This window comes from Gadus morhua, chromosome 2 (genome assembly GCF_902167405.1).
Source record: "Gadus morhua chromosome 2, gadMor3.0, whole genome shotgun sequence".
NCBI lineage: Eukaryota > Metazoa > Chordata > Actinopteri > Gadiformes > Gadidae > Gadus > Gadus morhua.
Window position 1 is genome coordinate 1,743,753 of NC_044049.1, and position 26,985 is coordinate 1,770,737.

General features: G+C 47.1%; 2 protein-coding genes across 7 annotated transcripts in view; one reads left to right on the forward strand and one right to left on the reverse strand.

Annotated features, from left to right (window-relative positions):
* Positions 1-734: 734 nt before the first annotated feature.
* emc10 (ER membrane protein complex subunit 10) lies at positions 735-9,381 on the reverse strand. 2 transcript variants are annotated; one of them, XM_030374142.1, is made up of 8 exons: positions 9,225-9,381; positions 8,994-9,060; positions 8,505-8,617; positions 5,140-5,253; positions 4,354-4,538; positions 3,835-3,928; positions 2,149-2,247; positions 735-1,497 (listed from the first exon to the last, which is right to left on the reverse strand). In XM_030374142.1, the coding sequence occupies exons 1-7, from the start codon at positions 9,315-9,317 to the stop codon at positions 2,161-2,163; spliced, it is 753 nt and encodes a 250-aa protein (XP_030230002.1). In that variant the 5' UTR covers positions 9,318-9,381; the 3' UTR covers positions 735-1,497; positions 2,149-2,160. The 2 variants fall into 2 exon arrangements, with proteins under 2 accessions (XP_030230002.1, XP_030229991.1); XM_030374131.1 differs by lacking the exon at positions 2,149-2,247.
* Positions 9,382-14,136: 4,755 nt separating this feature from the next.
* Positions 14,137-26,985, forward strand: part of mybpc2a (myosin binding protein Ca) — a 23,150-nt gene continuing 10,301 nt past the window's right edge. For 2 of the 5 annotated variants that reach the window (XM_030350348.1, XM_030350349.1), the window contains exon 1: positions 14,155-14,260. In XM_030350348.1, coding sequence (XP_030206208.1) covers positions 14,239-14,260 — 22 coding nt within the window. In that variant the 5' untranslated portion in view covers positions 14,155-14,238. Of the gene's footprint in view, positions 14,261-26,985 lie in introns of all 5 variants that reach the window. The other 3 variants (XM_030350361.1, XM_030350351.1, XM_030350359.1) reach the window with 3 other exon arrangements.

A 26,985-nucleotide genomic window follows, 5' to 3' on the forward strand; every position in this document is an offset into this window, starting at 1 on the left:
GGGTCCGTGCGGAGGGGAGAGATGGGCCGAGGTTACAGGGCAACGTTGTGTTCGTGTCCCCGGGGGGGCGATTCCGAGAAGCGGGGAGCTGTTGACATGGAGGGCCATAGTGCACATAAGTGTTGAAGCCCCCCGCTGAGCCCCCAGAAAGGCGAAGGCTATACCCTTGCGATCGGAACGTAGGGAGGGACTAAATACAGGCCCACGGGCACGCCGACTTCAGAACGGTTTACAAATTGTCGACCCAGGGATTTATAATGTGTACTTTTTAGAGCTACATATCTTTGATGTTCGGTCGAGGACTACACATAGTGGTATATTCCTGATGCTCTTAATAGACAGAAAGGAAGGCAGGTGGAGGGCAGGCTAGCACTGAGATGTTCGCACGCCAACACTGGAAAGGGATGAAGTTACAAAGTGGTTGTATTTGAAGCGCTACATGTGAAGGATGGACAATAATGATCGCTTTCATTCGGTATTATCACTTCAACACAGGATTTATCTATAGCTAAAAGTTGACCCCATCCTTTTGGGTTTATTTGACATACGTGGACAACAATTTTTAGAGCCTTGCTCCAAACTGGAATATGACTGGAATTTATTTTAAGGATTATGGGTATATAGGGTAATTTTAATTTATTTAGAGTTTAAAACTTTACATAACAATGACACTATATAGTCCTTTATAATGGAGCAAAGCATTTCTTGGGTTATTTTCAAATGTGACACATTTGTTACATTAAATGTTTTAATCACGGAAGCATTTGCAGACAAAACAGAACCAAAAAACAGTGGCTTTCAATTAATCTGAACACAGGAAAAACATGCACTTCTTTCTTAAATTAGACCGCATTTCATGTTGAATCCGAATGTGGTCCATATCACTAGGCTGAACAATAACTACAATTAGCCGCCATAACAGATGGATGCTTTCTGTTTACCAGGACCATTCGAGTCAATCCTGGCAAGAACATTAAATAGCGAGCCTGTAATTACTTGATCTGCTGCCTGGAGCCGTGAGGGAGCCTCAAACACACACACACACACACACACGGGACGCTAACTTGGGACATTTATTGCAATTTAAATTTCATTCACACACAAACACACTTGTTAGGATCAGTTGATAATGCTAAACGGCGCCGTGTTAAAAGACTAAATGGGGGCAGTCCGTCGTAAACGTATCTACTGGGGATTAATAAATACTTTTTACTTATTAGAATAAAAACATCAGCAAATGACAACAGTTTATGCGGACAATCTGTTCGGACATTACAGCGTGTTGTAATTGTACGAGAAATGTTTAAATAGCATTATGTACAGCAGTTAGAAACTTCTCCATTAAAACTTTCGTCCTGAACAACTATCGTCAACTAAAAAGAAAAAGAAAAATCATCGACCACCCCCATTGGCTGCGCCACCACTGGCTCCTCCCCCAGATTGATCTTGGGCGCCCGACATCATTAGGAAGAGAACGAGAGGCACTATGTACATCCACTGGAGAAGGAAAGAAAGAAGCAAAGAAAAATATAAAAATCTCAGGTGGTTTGTTTCACACATTTATAATTTCCTGGAATCAATGTTCAGCCAATTAACTGCCGTTACTGAACCCTAGTGTCAAACTACTTCAGATTCCACGTTTCAACAATTGACTCCCTTATCCCGGATTATGTCCTAGCCATTTATTTTTGCGACAACAGGAGGAAAAAGTGTTAGAGGTGATGGAGAGACGGTTGAACGTGATGGAGAACATCCAAATCTCCCACGGTCAAATGCCCAAACCGTGCAAACATCCTGCATGACAATTGTTTATTAGTGCAATTTTGATAATGCTTCTTAATATTTAAAGAAACAAACTTAAAACAATCCAGTGATTACCTTTAGCAAGATATACACCTGGTCAGATTCTGTATTACCAGTTCTTTGGTATTCCGGTAATAAAACCAGAATCCCACTGAGGATGTTTGACTTTGACCGTGGAAGGAGACGGGGGGAGGAACAGGGTGAGTGATGAGTGGTATGTTAGAGGGCGAGCTCCAGTTAGCCACATCGCCCAGAGGTTAAAGACACACAACTCGCTGAAGGAGGAAGAGAGACAAAACACAGGCCAGAGTGTGTAGCTTGAAGTGCCAAAAGTCTGAACAGTACTTGAGTGGGAAATCAGCTCTGCTCTCCGGCCCCCCCTGCTGGGGGCTGTGCCGAACTGGACACCATGAGGAAGATAGCACCTCCCAGAATCAAATACCACTGGAACACAGCAGGGTAGCAGCAAGTCAGCACACACGGCAGCAGGAGGCAGCGCCGCACACAGTCGTCAGACAGCACAGTGCACATCACAGAGCAGACACAGGTTGGTAGAAGCCACACAATCCCTCCTCAGAGAAAAAAGTTATGCAAAAAAAATTATCTCGTCAAATCAAATAACCTATTCTACATTTTTTTGGGTTAGAATGAAATTGTGCGCTCGAAGATAACTAAACAGAAAACATCACATTTATACAGCAGTTGTGTGACTCGGCCGCCTGGATTTCTAAGAAATGTGTTGAGCAGGGTCTGTGTGACTGTGGAGGGGAGAGCTGCAGTACATCCACGCTCCGGGCCGAGGAGGCAGACAGAGACCGTGGGTCTACTCACAGCCGACCAGCAGGAACTCTGCTCTGTTTGGACTGCAGAGGAGGCGCCGGGACTAAAACAAAGCGTCGCCGGAGCATTGGGCGAAGAGGTGACACCAAGGTGTGCTTTGGTGCACTTTGCCTACCAGCGCATGCAAGTGAGTCACCACTGTTCTGGGACCCAGTGGTACTTCTGGGAGGAGACCGCACAGAGCTGCACCAGAAACCAGAACACTGCCTAGTTTCCGGTTTACATTAAGTGTATTAAGTGTTTCGGTGTAGTAAGTATTTATACAGTGGCCCTTTGTGTTGATTTGAATCCTTCACAGACACTTCAGTTTCCTTCTGCAGGCCGAGGTTGTGTGAGGTCTCATTTAAGCCCCATCTCCAGCAACAAGATGTTGAAATCAAATTAGGGTAAATAAAGTGGGCTGCCCGGTTTATCCAGATTTGAGCTCCTCCGCCAGCAGTCATCTTTTAATCTAGTCTCATTTGTGCGACCAGACACCAATGATTGCATGTCCTTTTGGGGCGGGGGGGGGGGGGGGTATTGGTGTCCAGTTACTGGGGAAGGGGGGGAAGAGTTACTGGCCTCTATTTGCTCTGTATTCTAACTCTACTCACAACGATTGCCAGAATTCTTAGCGATAGTTCAGGCGAACTCGAGTCCAGGTCATTCCATTTAAGTTGCCGATGAAACACCACCACAAGTACGCTGAAAATGACAGCTCTTTGGCGATGGTTCACCGGCCTTGTGCTATAGTGCTGACTTGTCTTCAGAGTATACTTGAGCCTGAATAGAAAGCAGGCCCTTCATTCTGCATAATGTTGTGTTGACAGTATCAACATGATCTACTTGAATCCCACAGTGGGGACAAAAGTCGGACCAACGTTTAAAAATATGCACCGTATATCTCAGAAATAATTATGCGCCATTCTTAAAATGCTCGTAAAAAGGCTTTCAGATTGCAAGGCTGCCCTTGTCCTTCTAGAACGGCCCGCCTCTCGCCTGCGCGCCGCGTTAATACCCCAGAGGTCTGAGGAACGTGCTCTGGTGCCAAATCATTACATGGCATTATGCAGCCGATGCATAAGGTCAGATGAATGCATAAACGCTTGTGTTATCGTCCCTGTACAGTCAGAGGAGCCAATCTGGAGGGAAGAGGGAGAGGAACAAAGAGACAGTTCAAATGTAGTGGTGTTTGCAGTTGGGCCCACTTACGTATTTAGCAAAGAAAGATTTCTGCTCCTGTGGATTCTTTCCCTTCTTCTCGATTTCCATGTTCATGCGTTCGATAAACAGAGCCGTCTCAGGTCTGGGGAAAAAGGATGGTGTGAGAGAGACAAGGCCATACTCAGGCTGTGTTCTGATTGGTCGTCCACTTGTGCCCCATTTGGGGTGTCTCCATTTGTTATGTAATACGAGTGTACCGATCTGGGTCCCAATATAGTGCTCTACTCATTCCCAATAATGTTCTGTAAAATCAAATGTACAACAAAATGTATAAGGCACTAATATCCACGCTATATCCGATGATGCATAGCAGCTTTCGATGACAATCGGAATCCTCCAATAGAGATGTTATGTTCTGGCACACAGAGCCTGTGCTTTTAAGAAAATTAGCCATATAAAATATAGACACACAGACAGAGCGAGGGTCTTGCAATAGAGAGCTACATTCAAAATGATCGGCCAATCAAGTGGGGATAAACCCCTGAACTCCTTGCGTGTCAGACTGACCCAGGCGCGCTGACGGGCGCCATGACGCTCAGGGTGGTGTTGAAGGCCTCCAGGTCCACCTCGTCCTCCACCTCGCTGCCCCGGCACGCCCCGGGCAGCGTCACGATGGACACCCCGATGAGGTAGCCCGACACGTCGGTGGTGAGGGTGATGACGTCGCTGAGGTGGGACTCCACCATGGCACACTGGAGAGGGGGCCGGGGGGGAGGGGAGGCCTTATGAACGGACGTCTTTTTTACCAGGGCCCGGGAATTTAATTGATCGTATTGAGTTTGGAGGCTAATTTTGGACTCAACTGATCCGATCTATGAATAACTTTGGGTGAAAGAATCTTCTGAATACAGCTTTCACAGTGCACTGAGGCTTGTCGTTGGGGTCTGTGGACTTGAAACTGTCACACTGCCACTGTCTGGTCCTCAGATCCACGCTGTCTGATCAGTTGTGTTGTCTCGTTAGATTAACAGCCGTATGATTAAGACAGACGATCTGATATCTTTTCATAGGCTATATTCATTCTACCTTAATTAGAATGGATAACAGGTTATATTTTGGTTGTAGTTCGGTATGAGAGAAACCAGCCAGGATATAAATCCCAGACCTTGTCTTGGAAAACAAAGGCTGGCTCTCGTAAGGCTTCAGTCCCTCCCTCATTAGCCAGGAATCAAATACGAGTACTTTAGATATAAAGTACCAGTGCCATATCAGGCAGATTCTGCCAAACCAAATATAATACTATTGACGAAGTATGTTGTTTGTGTTGTGGTTTCTGCAGAGAGAGGAACGTACTGCTCTGACGAAGGCAGAGAGGTGCCCCTCCATCGGCCTCTCCGACATCCTGTCCGTCTGCAGAGACACGCGGGGCACTCTGATTCTGTACAGGCCGTCCACTGCCGCCACCTCCTGCAGGGAGCACATCAGCACACGGTACAACAGGTTAACACACAGTAGGGCTGCTCGATTATGGAGAAAATCATAGTCACGATTATTTTGGTCGATATGGAAATCACGATTATTCAAACGATTATTTGTTGAGTTTGAAAAGAAGATGTATTTATTCAGCATGTCTCTCTCAAAAACACTTTGTAACTGAGAATTTTGAAATTTCGCCTTAAAAATTTCACAAAGTGGTCCAAAAGAAAAGGTTCAAATCTAAAATAATGTACAGATATGTATCCAGCTGTTCTTTCTATAAAACATTAAAAAGAAAAAAGAAAAAAAAAAGAATAATCGAAAACTCGATTATGTTAATCTTGTGATCGATTGACGCTAAAATCGAAAATCGAGATCGAAATTCGATTAATCGCCCAGCCCTAACAAACAGTCTGTCCTCGTGGACCTCCCCTAGTTCATGGAGGAGCTACACGTCGATGCTCGTCATTCTGACACCTAGCCATCTTCCGGTAGAGCTCATTCCAGATTGGAACATGGACAGATCATGTGGTAAGTCACACGCTATGCGACATAGCTCAGTCAGAGTGAATCTCCGATAGTTGTGAAACATGAAATGATTAAAAAATGCCATGTTTTGATTTGAGGCCCTTACTTCAGCCAGCAGGTCACTTTGCTTGACAAGGTAAAACGCACATCAGACATGATGTTGTAGTCTGTCTTAGGGTTGGGCAATCGTCTACAAGCTTCCATCGTCCGATAGCGCCCCCCTAGCCCCCCATCGCCGATAGTCGATTCTATCGGGGGGGCAACTTTATAATAATTTTATAATAAAAATTATTTATAATAATTTATCTTTTTTTTTTCTTAAAATCGAGAACGATGGTCTTCCCCTTGGACCAGCGTGAGCCTCCGCTGATTTAAGTTTCGATACGTCGGTGCCGGCGGCACTGTCATGATGACACACGCTGATGACACACAGCTCGTAGCTGTGTTCGAAATCGTTCCCCATCACGGATATACTAGTGCTCTATATAGGGTGCTCGCCATTTTGTAGTGTTGTTCGAATTCTCACTGGTTAATTTCATGCCCTATATAGTGCACTTAAAATACCCCAAAATTGAGTGTACATAAGATGTTCCCTACGTGCTACTCCCATATTCCACAATTCAATGCGGTCGTGTTTTTCCGGAGGAGAAGAAGCTGAATAACCGCGAGCGGAAAAAACGAATACATTTAATGATGGAGTCTCCGGCTTTCGTTTAGAAATATCAACAATTTATTTGGGATTTAACATAGAAAATTTAACATTCAAAATTAATAAGAAAAACCTTGTTCAAGGGAATGTAACATTCAACATCAATACAACCCCCAGCTTTCCTCGAAAGTGCCCGGTTTGTTTACATGATCTGGGCGCATCTGTCTGCGTCACACAAATACCCGGCGCATTTACGGACGCAAATGACGTTAAGAAATGCAGTGATGTTGATAGGTTTTCAATGTAGTGAGTCCCCGGGACCCACAGGTGGCGAGTTGGGTGGGTCCCTGAGAAATTCAATGGGTCCCGACTCCCCAGTTTAAAAAATGTGTTTATTTTTTATTATTATTCTATTTCTTAAATTAAATTAATAGTGTTAAACTCCTTGATGGTGGTATGATATGGTTAGAGCTGGAGTACTCAACCGTTCATGTTTAACACTAGAAACGCCGGGCCATTTTTACTTACTCCTAGCGCCGCAAGAGGGGTCAAATGACCCCTAAGTCATTTTAATGAGAGGCTGTGCATTTGCACATAATGATCACTAGGTGGCGCCAATGAGCTATTACCGCGCGAGCGCCACATTTGTGTGTGTGTGTGTGTGTGTGTGTGTGTGTGTGTGTGTGTGTGTGTGTGTGTGTGTGTGTGTGTGTGTGTGTGTGTGTGTGTGTGTGTGTGTGTGTGTGTGTGTGTGTGTGTGTGTGTGTGTGTGTGTGTGTGTGTCACAAGCCTAGTCCTCACGATTTTGTCATAAATGTACATATATTCAATCAGAAGGATTGCAAAAAAATCCTGTTTGATTTGCTCATTCGACACGAATGAGCACAGCATCGAGCAGTGGAAACGTGGGTTTATTTACTATGAAGTTCGTATTTTTAATTGTTGAAATGAAATCAGCGGTGACGAGCTAGTTGTTTTGGTAGCGGCTAAATTAGCATGTCGCGATACCTTGTACAGGGGATCACGTCTGCGCCGAGTAGATGCGCAGAGGGTTGAAACAGCGCTTGTCCGATCTGCTCACAAGAAGGTTTCTTTGGCCAGTTACTGTGATTAAACACGAGTTGTTTAATGTTCACAATGTATCGTTTTTCATGGGGAAAATTAGATGCGTCCCCGGGACGCATGGATAGTGAGTTTAGTGCGTCCTTTCAGATTTTAATGCGTCAGGGACGCAGGACGCGTACCTAGCAACATCACTGGAAATGTTCAGCGTAGTATCCGAATTCTCGTTTGTTCGTTCCCTATGTAGTGCACTATATCATGAACACTATAGGGAATAGTGAGTGAGTGAATAGGGAACGATTTAGAACACAGCTCATGTATCACAGCTGTGACCCGGAAATGATGCAGCGGGTTGTGATGTCATTTCGCTGTGCGAGCAGACCGGTAGGTTTCGAGCCCCTCCCCTCTCCTCTCGCAGCAGTGAGTGAATACGGCAGGTCAGCGCTACATAGTATGTTTTCCACCGGTGCCAGTTAATTTCAATTACAATTTGCGGGGCTTTTTAAGTTGTAAAAATAGCTACCACAGCGCTTTTTTTCCAAAAAAAAAACTTGAGACGATCGACGATGGAATCCATCTATCGTCGATAGTCGATAGAATCGACTATCGGCCCATCCCTAGTCTGTCTTTTGCCAGACCAAGATCAATCGTAGATTGCACGTTGGTCTGGGGAAGCTGCAGTCATTTTCTTCAGCACAAGAGGCGTGATCAACGGGCCAGTTCAAACGACTCAGTACGCGATTGGCTGCTTCCCTACGCTACCCTATCGTCATTGTGTTAAACCAGCCAATAGCGCGCCACGGGGAAAATCCAGCTTGGTGATTGGCTCCCGCAAAAACGTATGGAAGCAGAAAGAAATGTATTGCTCTTCTCCAGACCCTTGTGCAGGGCGAACTCAAATCGACAGCAGAATGGGCGGGGCTACCCAGTCTAATGATGTTGTATAATTAACCGGCACCCCGAGTTACTGACATTTTATAAACCCCTCACAACGCGGCCTCACCTTGAGTTTAGTCCTGTCCTCCTCTGACAGCTGGTTCTGAGACAGCGACACGGCCGGCTCCCTTCCAGGTTTGAGTATCAGGGCCCCGCGCACCCGAAACTTCGCCAGATCATCTGTGGAAATACAGAGAAACACAACACATTTAGGGCAAGAGTGTACAGACATGCATCAAGATGTTGACACTGTGGTCCGGTCTAAGGAAGACACACATAAACACGACGTCAAAAACACACGATTTATGCATAACGATGCTTCCTTATACTGAAATTGACACACACACACACACACACACACACACACACACACACACACACACACACACACACACACACACACACACACACACACACACACAATAGCGATCTATGCATAACGATGCTTCCCTATTCGGTAAATGACAGTCTATAGAAACGGAGGCTTTGCTGAGATATTGTCTGTCTCTATAGTCCTGCTCGTTTCCGTCTGGACCAGAGGACGAACTGAACTCACCGACTTCAAACGAGTGCTCCAGAGGCACGGAGAACCCACTGAACTCAGTGTCCACAGCATCTCCGACCTGTGGATAAAGACGAGCAGACCCCCGTTAGCAGGTCAGCCATTGACGTTAGCATGTTAGCTCCTCAGGCTAACCAGTGGTTGACAGGTGCAGCTTCTTTGGGATTAGCATCATTAGCATCTTTAACTTCACATATAATCGCTAGGGGAAACACGACAACGTACCTTTCTGCCGTTGTTACCACTCGCTAGATGTGTGCACATTAGCAGTACAACACTACAACATATTGAGATCCTAATGGGTAATGAACACGCCATTTTCGGAACTACAGGACGATAAATGAGCTGCCGAAGAACTTCCGGGTTGAGTCTTTCACAATTAAAGTCCCTGTAGCGGTTCGTAGCTAAGTGCACTACTATATGATGTCTTTTTTTTTTTCATTAAAATTACATCAAACAGGGAAAGGAATACGGCAATTTTAAGTCACCGCTATCATTTAGTTCGATTTAGAAAATAACCCTAAACCTTTTAAGCGGAAACATTGAAAAGTGATCAATCAAGTGTCTCTTTTTGTTTTACTAATAAGACCACAATTTGGTAAGTGGGGCAGCACAGCCGTGAAATCCATCACATATGAACTTGGTGGCGGTTCGAGCATCACTGAATGTGCGTACATAGTCCACACAAATCCAGATTCATTATTGTATTGCGTCTACCCTGCAGCGGCCTGTATCCTCCAGAAGATGGCGGTGTCGTACACCGAACACAACATGTCATCCGTCCTAAATTAGTATTTTTGTTTACTACTAATTAGCCTAATATTATTTATTTTATACCAGCATTTGCATGACACTATTTAACCCGAAGGTATACCACAGGCTTACTCTTTTTTAATCTAACTCTATTTATTCTATTGAACTAAAGTGCTCCATTATATACATTTTTATTTTAATGTAAATTATGTTGTTTGTGGATCATTTCGTCTTGCTGTAATTGTAGAGTTAAGAAACACTTGATAAATATCCTCAGTGGCTATGGATGCATTAGCGTGGGTGTTTACACTACAGTTGTCCTGACCGTGACCCTTTACGATTCCCTCGGGGTTCCTTGTGACCTCTGTGACCCCTGTGTTGTCCAACATAGTCATACGTGTTTGCTTAGATCCAATTAGCCTCTTTGAGCCTCATGATGGCAAGTCAAACCACACGGTCGGCAGATGGTTGCGAAAATAAATAAGTCAATAAATATAATCCCAGCCTAGGGCCTCTTGTGATTTATTTAGCGGTCCACAGACGGCCTGTTTTCAACCTTCATGTTTGGGCCTCACGGTTATTACTGTCCTCACCATCACCATTAGCTGTCATTATAAACAGTCAATCTCCACCAACAATAACAAACAATAACCATTAGCCATGACCTCATCATCATCATCATCATCATCATCAGCATCATCAGCATCATCATCAGCATCATCAGCATCAGCAAATATCTTTGTCATGACCTAACCAATTTAATAGGTTAGCTGTCCGTCGCGGAGCCTGTATGTATTTGGTTCAAAGGGACCTCGTTTTTGCACAGAGCATATGGCGACCGTGCCACGGCTCCCCTCCCAGGACCCGACTTTGAAACTATGTAGGTCTGTACAGTAGCTATTCCCTCCGGCTCGGTCAGCACATTACTCTCTGTCGCCGCGCTAAACAATGGTGTCACCTTCCTGTTTGAGTCAAGTCTCAAGCATGTATATTTACACGGAGCTGCGACCGGACTTGGGGGGTGAATGGTTTCGGCCCCCCCTCCCCCCATGTCCTCCCCCCATGTCCTCCGGACCTAAATAGTCGGCTGTGTCAAATCAAATATGGGCGCCTATTCCAGCGGGATTAAGACTTGCTTTTCGGTTCACCTCCGTAAACCCGAAGTTATTAATAGATGTTTGCTTGACTTCAGTGAAAAATGGATTTCAGTTGATGTGAAGTCCCACTGGTGCACATCTGGGACAGACAGTGTTGTCGTGTGTTGTGCTTTGTTTTAACTTACATTACATTTCAGTTGTACGTTATTTGTCTTTTTTGTTAGTCATACGCCTCTGCCAAAAGCAGCACACAGTAAGTGCCTTCAACAATAACGATGTAACCCTAAAAGTCCAAGAAGAATTAAGTACATATATATTCATAAAAAAGGCAGTGCTACAATATAGAAAAAAAGAGATCGATTGATTTGATCAATTGAAAATTTACATTTTAAATTTTGATATTAATTACATATTCTTTATTATTTCCATTCACAGGGCTGCAGTCTAGTGGACGTTATTTATGAAGGTGTGTTCTTACGAACAAGCCTCGTATTCTTGATCCGTTAACTGAGTGCCGCCCCGATCTCTCATGGCAGCAGATGTGTACCGGAGACGGGGCCCGGCTAATGGATTGGTTCTCCCACTGCTCCCTCCCTGATCAGCGGGAGGGACTGATGGCTCGGTCAATCAGCGGTGCTGCTCACTGCGTGTTTTAGTTATGGGTTTCTGGTTTCAGCCTCCTTGCCATGCACTATATCTTTCACCCCCTGAGCGCATGGGTGTGACCTTTTGATTAAAATAACGCCCAAGCAAAACAAAAACCTGACACATGGTCTAGTTGGATATATTTAATCCGCGACATCAACTCAGAATGATGTTGAAATAGCTGAGAAAAACCTTTATCTGAAATGCACAGAGAATATGCTAATATTGCAAAGTATTTAAAGTGGAAATTGTAACATTTAAACTAGCTTGTGGCTTAAAATAACCTCAGTCAGACACATAAGTGTTCAATGCTGATCGATTTCAATCATTAACAATAAAATCACATCCTTTAACTGATATAGGCCTATTCTACAAATAAAAAATTGTGGTCAGCTGGTACCTCTGTCCTTGTTTACAAGATTCTTACTATGGACACTCCTAAACCCCTCCCACTCACCCCAAACCCCTCCCACTCACCATAAACCCTGCCCACTCACCATAAACCCCGCCCACTCACGCCACCCAGCCAGACGAGCTACGTTTGCGCGCATCACTCGGTTGAAGAGTCAGTCAGACTAGACGGAACGCTGGCATTGATCTTTTGGGGATTTTGAAAGTCTCCCACCGACTAAGATGGGGCTTATCTTACACCTTGCCTCTTCAATTTATTTACATGTGTAATTTTTCGTATAGCTGCATTGCTCTCGATTCGAAAAATATTTTACAAATGTCTGTGTTGTTCACAATATAGACTTTGAAGTATAAACAAAACCTTTTATAATGAGTTGCATGCTGATATTGCATTAACTTTATAGATTGGTGTCCAATAGCAGTCAATTAAACACTTATATGATTAGGGCAAGACCTTCCAAAGTCAATAGAAGGCTTTACAGCATGTCCATCGGGTTTGGGAATCGGTTTCAGTTGGATCATGTAAGCCTAATAAATGATAAAGTAGTCCAACTACTAAGATATGAAATGGGAACCGGTGGAGTTCATCTTTGAATCATTGAAATCCTCCTCCCAGATTTTCCTCCCGGGCATCCTGTTCACCTTGAGCAAATATCAACTTGCACACTCGCTTTAAATAGCCTTTCATTAATCTCTGTCCATCTAGGGTATCTGGCTCCAAGTAAAGGAACGCTTTTGGTTTGTCGTCTGCGAGGGAAAAGCGGCTTGGTGAGTCGACTTTATACATGTTGATAGTCTCCTCTGTCCTTTATGTACATGAGCAGCACAACATGGTGCTGCACTCAGCATACAGTACAAACACCACCAAGCCTGATACACCTGACCTGCCGCCTGGACTGGAGAGAGAGAGAGAGAGAGAGAGAGAGAGAGAGAGAGAGAGAGAGAGAGAGAGAGAGAGAGAGAGAGAGAGAGAGAGAGAGAGAGAGAGAGAGAGAGAGAGAGAGAGAGAGAGAGAGAGAGAGAGAGAGAGAGAGAGAGAGAGAGAGAGAGAGAGAGAGAGAGAGAGAGAGAGAGAGAGAGAGAGAGAGAGAGAGAGAGAGAGAGAGAGAGAGAGAGAATAGATATACAGAGAAAACGAGAAACTCTGCATAGAGAAATAAATAAACGAGTCTGTCACAACACACCCGGAATTCAACCACTTCCCAATTAAGAACAGCTGCCCTATATACGACGGGAAGAGGGGCTTTAGGTCTTCTTTAGCTCAAGAAAAAAGATGTGTTCATGTATTTTCCACTACTGTATGTTTGTATCGGCACCCTTTGTGTACGTATGTCTGGATGGATGTGTGTGTCAGTGTGTGTCAGTGTGTGTTTGTGTGTGGTTGTGTCTTGTTGTTCCTGACCTCATTCCCTCCAACCCGGTAAACAGTAGAGGGCCGTTATACGGCGGCCATGTTGACAGTGAATCCACAAGGGGGTCCGGGCGAGATGGTCATACCCTGGAATCACAAGGCTGCTGCTTTGAACTCCTGGCATTCCTCCTGGTGACGTCTCTCCCGCGGCGGCAGCGGCGACACCGATATATACATCCCCACGCAGATAGATACGCACCGGCTCTTCTGCCAATTAATCCTGTTACCAGAAGCTATTTAAGGAGGGACAATAAAAGAGTGTTGTCCTGGCCTTCCTCAGGCGTTTTGCCACATTCACCTCCTCGCCGTTCTTCTCCTCATTCTCCTCCTCCTCCCCCCCCCTCCTCCTCCTCCTCCTCCCCCCCCTCCCCCCTCCAAAGTGGCACACATACACACACACATGCGCTAACAAACACACACACGCACATGATCACACACACACACCCATGCGCGCTCACACACACTTGCGCACTCGGACACACACATACACACACACACACATGCGCGCTCACAATCACAAGCGCGCTCACTCGCACACACAAACACAAATGCACACTCACATACATACACACACACACACACACACACACACACACACACACAGACACACACACACACACACACACACACACACACACACACACACACACACACACACACACACACTCAAGGTTTCGAGTAACAGTCCTTCTGTCACCCTCCCTTCCTTGTCTCGCAGAGGGAATGTGTGTGATGTGTGCGTCTGTGTGTGTGCGTCTGTGTGTGTGAGTGTGTCTGGCATAAGTGACCACTGGGGGGATGGGCAAGGGGGGGGGGGGGGGGCAGATAAAAGGGCAGAGGAGGACTGGGAAGCTGACAGATTCTTAGAGAAGTGCCGAGGAGGACGAGTAGAGAGGACGACCTACCTACCTACCCGAAAACCATGCCGGAACCGACCACTACAGGTACGTTCCCCGGGACACCTGCGCCCTTGACCCCCACCCCCTGGGTAGAACTCGGAGAGACCCTGGCCTCACACAGGCCTCCTTAGAACCTTCGTAGAACCACAGCGACCCCATGGTGGCTCCTCTGACCTGCTGGATGACTGTGAGTTCGACTTGGACGTGGAGGTCGCAAACACGTTTTATCCTCCTAAAAAAAACAAACAATGCGGTGCTCGTTACGTCCTCTGTTGTATCACGGCCGCAGAATCTTTTGTTTTGCGTTTTAATATCGGCGACTGCGCGATTCGGTTCGGAGTCGCGGAATAATCCGTTTTTCGATGCTATAATCAGTTACTTCATCTGGAGGGCTTGATATTTAAAAATGTCAAGTGTCGAGGGTTTGAACAGGAGTAGAAAGAAAGAGTTTACACCTGATACTCTGGGGGCGTTGCGAGCCCGCGCGTCATATCACAAACACACCAGGGCTGTCCTTCCCCCCCCCCCCCCCCCTCTCCCTCGCTGTGGATAAACCACAGCCTTATTTCCCCCAAGACTATTCATATTAAAATAAGCGGAGTATAATGGTAACAGAGCACTCGCTGTCATTATGGGATGCTTTGGGGAAAACCCAGCCCTAGTTTGTTCTTTTAAAAGAGCACAATCAACTTTACTGTTATGATACCACTTTATTCTTCGGCACACACACACACACACGCATCCTCCTCATCTGTTGTTTGGGGAAGAAAAGCCCTTGTAAAACGACGATAGTAAATACTTTTTGTAAATCAATCTGCAAATAAATGTAGCGTGGCGTGCGTTTCACTAATCAATGTGTTTACTACGCAAAATCTATTTCAGTCGCAAATCTATTTGTGAGTCCAAACGGGTAGTGGAGTCGATTAGGGCGGAATGTGTTTGTATCGCAGGGTCGGTCACCGAGGCCGTCCGCCTCAGACCCGCCCAGCATGAAGACGGGCATCGGACCGGATCTCCGTAGTGAAGTCTCAGTCAACCACCAGAGAAGCGCTGATTATCCCGCTCATTATTACACTCCAGTTATCGATGCAGAGCTGCATCAATGACCAGAGAGCTTAAAAGTGGGCTCGCCCATCCGCAACGGCCTGGGCATCAAACCTCATCAAATATGAATGATACATGAATAATATAATAACGGTTTGATATTAAGTAATAGCAAAAGGAGACTCAGCAAAAATTAATGTTGCCGTTGAGAAGCAGGAGGCAGTTCCGCTTAAAACGAAAAATATACAAGTCTCTCAGAATAGAGATGTTAAAATCCAGAGAAACCAAAGCTTGGCGATGCCGTTTAGAGAGAAAACCTTGGCACTGAACTCAAACGTAAGTTATGTCCTGCTATTCATTTCCCCTAGCCTGCATTTCCAAGTCAAATTTGGCGCGTTTCTATAACCTGACCAGATGCCTTGTCTGTTGTGATGTTGACCTTGTTTGGAGACACAGTTCAGGGAATAGACAAAGCAAGACGTGTAATAAACGACTATATTGAATTGGCATGCTTCCAGGTTGAATTTGAATCTCAGTCTGAGATGTTTGCCCAGCCTGGTTTGACCCACCTTCTAAAATAGGACTTTACTTCCTTAAGGCGATATTGGAGGTGCTAATGCCATCGGTTAATAATACTGTGTTCCTGTGATGCTTTCAATTAGCGACGGCCATGTATAGTGGAGTGACCCCTGTTTTGGCTTCAAATAGACATCTGAAGGGGTTGGGAGTTTTTGGATGCTGATGCACGTGTTTATTTAAAGACGAAAGAATGATGAAGAAAAAAGGAGACAGAAATTTGACGATATACGACAAATAAGAAAACCTGTTTGTGATATTTGACCAGGTGAAGCACAAAACATCCCTCCCCTTTAAGTCTTATTGTCCGTGGACAATTAAACTATTCTGGCCCGCACACCGCTGCCTCTACTCATCCATCTTCATCAAAGCCTTCGTAAACCAAGCAGTAATAAAAACACACAGAGTAAGTTCCCCTTTGTCTCAACACCGGATCCATCCGTTTGGCCGGTGTTTTCTTTCCCCCTCAGCAGTCGCGCATAGTTTACCCAGTCCCTCCGTCCCGCTCATTAACGTGTAGCCTGATGTCACGAAGATCAGGTTCCCTGCGCCGAATTTCGGCCCCATCTTTCCTTCCCTTTGCCTTCCAACCGATCTCACACCCCTCCCCATTCCTCTGAACTCCTGGAACAGACCCTTGGCGTTGCAAACCCCCTGCCCCTGTCCATCAGCTACTTACGGCCCATGTGATCGTCCCCTCCTAACGACCACCGTCACGGTAGCCGGGCCCGGTGAACGGACACTCCTCAAGTGGCGGCCGGGATTTGTGGGAAGCACGAATCCCAATAAACAGCCATAAGAATAGTTATAAGGCTCCCCAGAGGGGAGGCCTTTTGCAGAGCGAGAGAGAGAGAGAGAGAGAGAGAGAGAGAGAGAGAGAGAGAGAGAGAGAGAGAGAGAGAGAGAGAGAGAGAGAAGAGAAGAGAGAGAGAGAGAGCAAGAATCAAATAGATAGTGATCAGCCTGGTTTTGCCAAGCAACCAAAAATCTGCCACCATTGCAGGCTCCATAACAACAAGGCCGGACCGGTTACTTGCGTGGTTTAAGAGTTGACTTTGGAATGAGTATATTATAATTTGAGCCAGAGTACAATTCCTACCAAGTCCTTGACAAATCTTGTACACTCACAGATGCCGCTGGGGGTTAGTAGTTTAGCGCTGGCTGGCCACCATACCATGACTGTGTCTTGTTCAGGAATAACAACACAATCGCTAATTAACTGTAACACAGTCTCGGCATCTTCACACAACGACCACAGTGTGGGTGTGTGTGTGCATGTGTGCAATTTTTGGTTCAAGCAGTGCAGAAAATACAACCCTCTTGAGAAAAGCAAATCCCATTAGTGTATTGTGGGGAAGATGTACACTTCATCTGAAAAGCCGGCCACCAGAAGCCATAGGCGCCATCTTACAGTGCAAAGAAAAATAAGAAAAAGCAAACGTCCACCAACCCTTTGGCCTTCCTGCCCATATATAACCTCCCGGGCTTTGGTTACCTCATACCGGGGCTCTCAACAAGTCTGTGGGAAACGCAGACGTGCGCGTGATGGATTACAGACAGATGTGGCCTCTTCACGACTGTGCCAGGAAAGCGTACAACACGAGTGTGAAAAGTCAGCCGATACCCAATTTGTCATGAAGAAGGACATTTTGAACGGAGTACAAAGCATTCTGCTCGCCTATTTGTTTACTACAGAGACGTGTGTTATGTGGGGGGGGGGGACGGGGACGGACGGGTCTGCGTGGGTCACGTGGCCGCGGACCGGAACATGCACTGCGACAAGGATAGGGGGAATAGGTTTAATGAAACGCTATGGCCGCCTCGCTTTACACGAGTCAAATATTGACGTGTTCTTTTTATTGGTGTTTTTTAAAGACTGGGCTCGCTTGATCCGCAGAGTTGACGACAATCCAATAAAACCGACCGCAGCGTTTTATGCTCCTGCCTGCCTTCATACCGCATCCCCGCCATTCTCTCTCTCCCGGTGTGTGTCTATAAATCTCCCTCATCCTGCGGGTGGGGGAGGAGGGGGGAGTGACGGGATGTAGGAGGAGGAGGAGGAGGAGAGACGGGATTGAGGGAGGAGGGGGAGGAGAAGGAGGAGGCAGAGAAGGCAAGCAGAGGAAAAGGAGGGCGGACAGGAGAGGGAGGGTAGGGAGAAGGGGGAGCATAGGAGGTGGAGGCGAATAGAGGGGAGAAGGAGGGGGGACAGGAGAGGGAGGTAGGCGAGGGGGGGGAGGAGAAGGAGGGTAGGGAGGAGGGGGAGCATAGGAGGTGGAGGCGAATAGAGGGGAGAAGGAGGGGGGACAGGAGAGGGAGGTAGGCGAGGGGGGGGAGGAGAAGGAGGGTAGGGAGGAGGGGGAGCATAGGAGGTGGAGGCGAATAGAGGGGAGAAGGAGGGGGGACAGCAAAGGAGAAACAAGGTGAGGGGGGAGAGGAGAAGGAGAGTAGGGGAGGAAAAGAGGAGAGGAGGAGGAGCATTAGAGAGGAGAAGGTTGTAGGAGCAGAGTGGAGGAGCACAGTTGGGTAAGACATCACTGTCTTACCCTGTGCATACAAGCTATAACTCTTTTCATCGTTTCCCGAAAAGACTGACCTATATACGACCCCTCCATGCCTCACATACCCGGTGTGCTCGTGTCTTGTGTCTTGAATGCCATGATCATGGGTCCAGCTCTACATGCAATGCATAGAAGGTACAACATTGATGCAGCTGCCCAAATATGACATTACTCTCAGCAACCAATGGTGCTGAGAGTTGCTCTCCTGCTAAAAACGTATTGTTCATGAAGGGAAAAAGTTGAGTTATTTTAACGGAAGGCTATTGTGCTGCGTAGCGGCGACTGATGAATGGAGACAGATGTCAGATACTATGAGCCAGGCAGGCGCGACGCAGAGTTGCAAACCCTGACGGTAAATTTAGGATTATTCTCCTCCCAAAATATTCTGCCATTAACATATACTCGTCTGTCACCCGTGCGCTTCGTTGCTTACACGGGAGAATTTGAACTTGTGCGTCTTAGCTTTAAAACCACAGGAAAGTTAGCGTATGCATCGGGTTTCTACTATCCATGTAACATTTGACCTACTACACCCGCCCTATTTTTGGCATTGTCTCGATTATTAATAGCCGCCAGAAAGAGTCGGATCAGCCCAGCACCAGTCGTCAAGAATAATGTTAAGTGAAGTGATTGGGGATCAGTCAACGGACAACAAGACAGGCGTGTTCTGCACGACAGGCTAATTAGAGAGCCCTACACGATGGATCCCTCTGTGGCCGCTCATCAAGCTAGCTTAGCATGATCGCCGCCGGTATCCATGGCTCTTGGCGCGCCTCTCGCCTTACTTTCTTCTGCTTTACCCACTTGATGAAGCGCAGGGTCCTAATAATACCTCCCGAATCCTGGCCTCCCCATCGTCACCACGATGCCGGGGGAGTCCCCCGGGCTTTGGGTGCGGAGCTCTCTGCTCGGTTGTGTAAAGCTTTCCCAAATCATTTGATACCCTCTGAAGAGGGTTTTGTCATGCACAGAATGGTGTAAGTGGAATTGTGCTCCTGCCAAGGGGCAGACACTCACTGTGTTTCGTTATTGTGCCGTCTAGTATTAAAAGAGAAGGGGAACAGAACATTTACCTTTTGGAGGTACAGATTATGGCTAGCGTCAAGCTAAAATATAGGAAATATGCGATAGGCAATAAGGAAACTGTCAAGATAATGTTCTATTCTCAGCCTCGGAACGAAGTCATTATTTCAGAGCCGAGATGCCGATATCTCTCACGGAGATCGTTATTTTATCCGCTTCAGAATAGTATAGGAAGGAGTTGGTGAAGGAAAACACTGAAGGAAGAGAATGTTAAAACAGACAGAAAGTACCAACTGTATTGTGACCTACTTATTTACTTGAGTATAGCCTAGCTACAAGGCTTATCTGGATTTGTAACTTTTTCTTTAAAGCCAGGGTAGGCAATTTGGAGAAACCAGCCAGAGTAGGCTAGGTTTTTTAAAGTAACCAACTGAAAAGATCCAACCACTCCCTTCAGGCCTTCAGGAATCAACGCCCGCAAAAACACATTAATAGCTCGCTAGGTTTAGCGATAGCTCAGCCTAGCCTTGTGGAAGACTCCGGTGATGCGCAATGAGTGTGCCCAGGTACCTGGGTAGATAGGTAATCAGACAGGTTGTTGTATTTCAATCAGGCCAAAGTAAAGGAATGGGCGGCAACCACAGATACCGGATAAATATTACTGCAGCTTTAATTAAATTCTTCGGCCGACTCGAGGGCAAATTTAGACTCTAAACTAGACATGTAAGGTGGCACCTTATTTTAATGACTTTCGGATGCTTTCGAGATACTTGACGCTCTGCGATCCTCTCGTAAAACCGACGTCATCAAACGTTTGCAACTGCTAAAAAAACAAATAAATCTTTAGATGACAGACAGCTACGATTACAGAGGACCGCTGACCGCCGCGGCCTCGGACGCTCCCCACCCTCCTAAACGCCGTCCTCCGAACATTGCTCCGGTTCCATTAACTTCCTTTCCAGTAAGTGTCTTCTCCGTGCCATGTCGGGACGTTTAATTCATTAGCGGCTGTGTCCGCGAGGCACGTCACCAGAACTGTCAAATTAACCTGCCGTGTGATGAGGGGGCAGAGGAGGCTTAAATGTACGCGCATGTTGCTGACTGCATCCCTCTCTCCGCCCCGTCGTAAAACGGTGAAACCCCATCAGTCACGCTGCGCTGCGCTCAGGCCGGACGCCAGCCAGGGGCCAATAATATCATTGATACGCCCGCGTCCGCCGTGTCCATGTTTATAACTCCAGCGTTGGGTTTTTAATCTCCAATTTAGACCCATCTGCTATTCCCTCTGAATATCAAATGCATAAATAATGTATCTCTCTCTCTCTCTTTTTTCCTGTATCTTTTTCTCTCTCCCCCTCCCTCTCTTTCTCTGTCTCTCTCTGTTTCACTCTCTCTCTCATTCTGTGTGTATGTCACTCTCTCTCTCTCTCTCTCTCCCTCTCTACCTCACTCTCCCTCCCTCCCTCCCTCCCCCTCTCCCATGGTTGTGTGTGTACTTCAAGCTAAACGTCATTGCGTTTGGTCAAAGCCTAAACATTCGTTCGTATGTGATAAGGGCCTTCCGGAAGCTCGTTTAGCACCATAGCTAAACACGTCCACACAGAGCAGCGGGAAGCTTCTCTCCAAATAGGCCGTGTGTTGACGTGGGATGAGGCGTTCCGCGTGAATAACACACTTGAATGTCACCCGGGCCGCACTGGCAGTGGGGAGGAGGAGGAGGCCGCCGCCGCCGCCATGTAGAGACTGCTGAGTAACATTAGCGCTGAACAGGCGCCGGGAACATGCTAGCTCCCAGTGGTCGGACGCCTGCGCCAGCGTGGGGGAGAGCGTGGGTCCGCGCCGCCGCCAGTAAACACGTCTGCTGCTCACACTGTTCCTCCCAGACGAAGCTGCCTGGCTTAAGACATATTTAGCCAAGCCTCCTACCACCTACCACGCAGACGGACAGAAACAGAACATATTGTGGGGGGGGATTAGCAGAGCTAAACCGAGCACCGAGCTACGGACCGCGGTGGCAAACGTCAAGCGTTTCACAAAACGGCAGCTCGGGCGAAAGATGTACCCGACGCAGACGGCGAACATGGCAACTGGACTGCATTTATACCGCGCTTTTTCTAACCAGTGGCCACTCAAAGCGCTTTACAATATCGCCTAACATTCACCCGTTCATGCACACCTTCACACACCAACGGCGGTGTCGGCTACGCAAGGCGACAGCCAGCTCTTCGGGAGGAGTCAGGGTGAGGTTTCTTGCTCAGGGAACACCTCGACACTCAGATAGGAGGAGCTGGGGATCGAACTAGCAACCTTGGGGTTACCAATCAACCTGCTCTACGTCCTGAGCCATATAATGTTTGAGAGCGATCGAGAGAGAGTTATAGAGCTACAGGTTTGTGAGAGAGAGAGCTACAATTAGAGAGTGAGAGATGGAGAGGGAGATAGTGGGAGGGAGAGGGAGAGAGAGAAGGGGGGGGGGGAGAGAGAGGGAGAGTGTAACTTACATGTTTAACAGTAGATTCAATTGTGTACGTTTTTTTGTGTTTAAAGGGAGAAAAAAATCCCTGCATTATTTAAGTGATTATGGACAATATTTTAACCTTGTTCAGTGAACTTCACTGACCATGAATCATTCAGGGACAGTAAACTTCACCTGTTCCCAGAGGGCCACGTGATTAAATATGCATGTGCTCCATCTTAATTCCTTGTGACATATGAAACAGCCGATACCAAAATACACCTTTTGGAGGAATATAGAGAAGCGCATCTTTCCTCAAGCCTCTCCGAGCCCTGAATCAAACCCCCCTCAATGACTCGTCTTACTTCGAGCTGTCCATACATTATATTTTGTCCTCCTCCAGGCCTGACCTCAAGACACGTGTTTGTGTGTGTGTTATGTTAGGATGGTAACGAGTCTGTGGTTTATAATTAAGGAAATGCTGCGGTGTTATTATAAAGATAGGTATATGGGAAATATGGCAGATTTACGAGCGCCGGGAAACAAATCTGTGTTCATCAAGTATCTCACACAATATTTGTTAAATATAAACCTGGTATCAGTCTACAAGACCGTAAACATGCCAGTCTCAAACTTGGTGCCTGTCCATCTGTCCTTCTGTCCCTGTTTGCACCGTTGAACTTATTCAACACTGAAACCTCTCTCTCTCTCTCTCTCTCTCTCTCTCTCTCTCTCTCTCTCTCTCTCTCTCTCTCTCTCTCTCTCTCTCTCTCTCCTCCCTCCCTCCCTCCCTCTCCTCTCCTCCTCTCCTCTCTCCTCCTCTCCTCTCTCTCTCTCTCTCTCTCTCTCTCTCTCTCTATCTATCTATCTATCTATCTATCTATCTATCGCTCATTTGATCTGTCTGTCTATGATACACTGGTTCGTAAACAAACCCTGCCATGTGATCGCTGAGGTCTCTTCAATGTCAAACCGGTTCTCCTGCAGAAGAGATGGAAACCGTTCGATTAAAGTAGGGCAGAGGAGCGGACGGGGCCCGGAGCAGAGCTCGGGGAGACGGCAGCGGAGGGTGAGGGAGGGTGTCAGAGGAGACACTGAGGCTGTAAGACCCGAGGTGCCTTCACAGAGCGCTCCGATGCAGGAGCTGTCTGAGGTCAGCCGAGCCTAAACACACAGCGGCTGTTGGGAGATCTGTCAAAAGACACACATGTCACAAGAAATAAAAATAAAACCGCACACAGACACGCGTGCACACACGCAGGCATGCATGCCATGTTAGCTGGAGATGCTAAGGTGGGCATAGATGTCATATTCTGGATGATTCAGGGCTGTCGAGCAGAGAAGTGTACGTTGGCCGCTTTCTGCTTCATTAAAACTGCAGAGCACACGTTTGTACGACCCGTCAGAGACACACTTCAGCGATGCATGCGAAATAAAAGAAGCTAATCACGTCGTGTGTGAAAATAGGGCACGGTAATGAAAAACCGGCGTTAAAAAGCGACATTGTGCGCTCAATTAGTCTGGAGGAGACATGCTTGTTACATGTGTTCATAGAGATCGCGTGATTAGCTCCATGCTCAATTATATCGCGTTTGGATCTTCTTTAGCGCCAGCGCGGAGGTCCATGGGTCAGGGAGGTGGTGCTGGTGATTTACTGATGTACTTAACACCACTATTTGGCTAGACGGTGTCAGGCACGGCCCCGTGATGTATTGCCTGCTGACAACCTGTAATCAGAAGAACTCTGGCTCGACTAGTCTGGCCTGGAGCAGGAAGCAGGAGCGGGTTGAAGGGCGGGGGGGGGGGGGTGGGTTCAGGCCATGTCTATATGGGGCCTCTTGAGTCACATCACTTGCGGTCACGTCACTGGGTATTTGGGTGCAATGTGGGCGTGATGGTGGAGGTGGGGGGGGGGGGAGGGGGAGTAGTATTCGTATTAATAAGTATTATGTATAAGTATTTATTAGTAATAATAAAAAGTAAGGGTAGGCGCCGGTATTTCCCCTTCTACCACTGACAATACAATACAAATATGATAACATCAGAAATACATTTCTGTATTTGTGTACTCGACTATATTCTGCCAAAAACGGGCATTTTCCCCCAGCTTCTTATAATTGAAATAAGCTCTATTTTTATATTATTATCTATTTTACATTATGGATTCATTCCTGAAGGGTCCGTGCTGGGGCGCACCATTCCCGCACATTTCATATTTATCACTCTTAATGCGAAACGGCGAGGATGACTTTTTAATCCTCCAGCATTAAATCCCTTCCTCGCTCACCTCCCCTTTTAGACATGTTTAGTGCGCTGAGCCGCGCTAGTTATGGACCTCTGAATGGTTTCTTCTGGAGATATATACTGTAGGCGAAGGAGAGACTGGTCTTCTTTTCCCTTGTGTGTGTGTGTGTGTGTGTGTGTGTGTGTGCGTGTCCTTGTGTATTTTTTTAACATTTAAAACAAAACCACTGTTGTCAGACATCATTTCCCTTCACTAATACAAACCCTCATTGGCAGGAAGGAGGAAAGAGATCCTTTTCTACGTTGCCAGTTTCCAGTTTGGTAGCAGGTGTTGACAACATGACCTGTGGTGTCTCTCCAACCCAGAGTTCTCTCCTCAACACCAGAACCATATTCCATTTGGGGACTGGCCCTTAATAATAGTACTTGGCATTGTGTAGCGTCTTATCCTAGCTATATTTTTTGAAGACGAGGAATGGGTTAACCTAGGTATTGCAAGCGCTTGGCACTTGGTTCTATGAACATCCTTACTGTACCGACAGAGATATATCGTTTCTCTTTCTTCTGACAAATTGACTTATTGTAAGTCGCTTTGGATAAAAGCGTCCTAAACGCCCTGAATGTAAACGTAAGAACTCTGAGCCCGGTCTCCCAGACACTCTTAACGTTTCGGTCGTCCTTTATTATTGATCAGGCATAAAGATGGATCAACGAACCCAATACTAATATGTGCTGTGGTCGAGTCTGATATATGGGCCCGTAGAGGACGCACGGTGACGTGCGTCCCTCTCTCGCTCCGCTCTGGGTCGGAGAGGGAACGCCCGACCCCTGAGCCCCATCGCAGCTGGTCCCGGTGACAGGGTCACCGCCCAGGGAGGGGACTGCTCCTCAGAACACATGGAGATGGAGCTGGGCGGATGGACAGCAGCTATTCTGGGACCATAACCACCACCCTCACAGGATCTCAAGACAATGCGTGGCCCCCTATAGAGGCCCTTCAGTCCAGACATAGAGTTCAAAGCAAGGCCAACGAGCTATGTGTTTATGGCCTGTATGTGTGTATGTGAGTGTGTGTGTGTGTGTGTGTGTGTGTGCGTGTGTCTTAGTATCTGTGTGGGTAGGTAGGTGCTTGCATGTGTAAGTGTGTGTGTGTGTGTGTGTGTGTGTGTGTGTACGTAGAAGTGTGTGTGTGTTTGTATGTGAAGCATGGCCGGTCGGGTTCAAGGCCAGGTGGGGGGGGGGGGGGGGGGGGTGCGGCTGTTTACCGCAAGGTGACGGTGGGGGGGTAGAGAGAGGTGACGGGGGGGGTGAACAAGTCAAACTAAATCTGCATGTGGGCAGCGAGGTGCTAACAGTTCGCGGCCAGAGACACAAGGCTCATTGGAAATAGCTTAGCCAGCGCTGCGGGTACGAGCGCCAGACCACCATCGCCCCCCCCCCCCCCCCCCCCCCCCCCCCCGATAGGTCAACGGCGTTGGGGGGGCACTCGGGGGACAATAGTTGTGCTGCGTCAGACGGAGGGGAGGGTTTTGGGGGCGGTCGAGGGGGAGAGGGAGCGGCTCCGGTTTCGTCCGGTACGACAGCCTCGTTTGATCAACCCTGCAGCTGACACGGGTCGTTAGGCAGGATGTGGGGCAGCAACCCCCCCAAACCCCATTCTCCCCCCACTCTCTCCCCCACTCTCTCTCCCCCCCCCCACTCTCCCAGCCCAACACTCTACCTCCACCCTCTCCCCCACACCTCACTCTCCCAACCGACTCTCTCTCCCACCCGACTCTCTCTCTCCCCCCCCCACCCTCCCCCCTTTTCCGTTCTGATCCGTCTAATGTTTTTTCTCCGATATCTTCTACGTCTGTTTGCGTGTACGTCACAGCGGCCCGAAATAAGGTCAAAGATCTCGGGAAATCGTGGCATCTGTTGCGTAACTTCGACGACCACTGCATCCCCGTGGACCTCATTTATTATGGCAGATGTCATTCCTCATCGTCCGTTTCCTGAGACCCCCCCTTTATCTCTCCGACGGCCCCCCGTATCTTAGATGGCGGGCACTTTGATGTGCTAATCCTTTGAAATGCATTTTCTTTTTTTTTGCCCGTCTCAAGGGCTCCCAAAATCAACTCAGTTATTCCTCGCATTTCTAGGAAGAAAACATCCGACTCCGAGCTGCGGCCTCGTTTCCTCCTGTCCCCGTTCCCTCGGCCGCTGAACGGGGGTTAGAGGGGCAGTCAGTGACGCTGTCGGGGGGGCAGCGGCCCTCTGGGAGCGCCGGCGATGGAAAAACACTAAACGGGTCATTGAGACAAGGCTCCTCTCTCAATTGAAAGACTAAACGGGCGCGTGAACATTTGTGCTGAACGATGCAGCACCTGTCGCTGCACTTTTTCTACCTAATGGTTTGTAGTGGTTGTAGCACTGGTCTTAATGGTCTGGTTTACCACTTGTCTTAATGGTCTGTTGTTCCACCGGCCTAAATGGTCTGTTGTGGTTTGACCACTTGTCTTGTGTGTAAACAGAGTTCAGGGTCTAATGTAACCGGTACCTGGTGTCTTTTAATGAACACTGTTACTAGTTTACAATCAATAATCAATATATGGGCTAGACTACCAGAAGATTCTAAGGTTCGTTAAGGAGAGATATGGTAACTGTCTGCACCAGAAATGACACACTGAAACAAGAGATATATATTTCAAAGGTAAGAGAATTTTCAAAGCTGTTTTTTTCACTCTTACCTTTTGGTTTTATTTATTTAAGTAGGAAAAATGATAAACGGAAACAATTATACCTAAATTGATTTAAAATAAAATGTGGAAAAGATTAAAATGATCACAAATACCTTTCTTATTTACACTCTTATTTTATGTCACCAA

Bases quoted from the DNA above. Each gene is read 5' to 3' on its own strand.
- emc10 (XM_030374131.1), bottom strand. From the start codon at position 9,317: ATGGCGTGTTCATTACCCATTAGGATCTCAATATGTTGTAGTGTTGTA. The intron at 9,061-9,224 runs GTACGTTGTCGT...CTTTATCCACAG, and splicing joins GTGGTAACAACGGCAGAAAG to GTCGGAGATGCTGTGGACAC. The intron at 1,498-3,834 runs GTAAGTGGGCCC...TTCCTTCTCCAG, and splicing joins AATCTTTCTTTGCTAAATAC to TGGATGTACATAGTGCCTCT.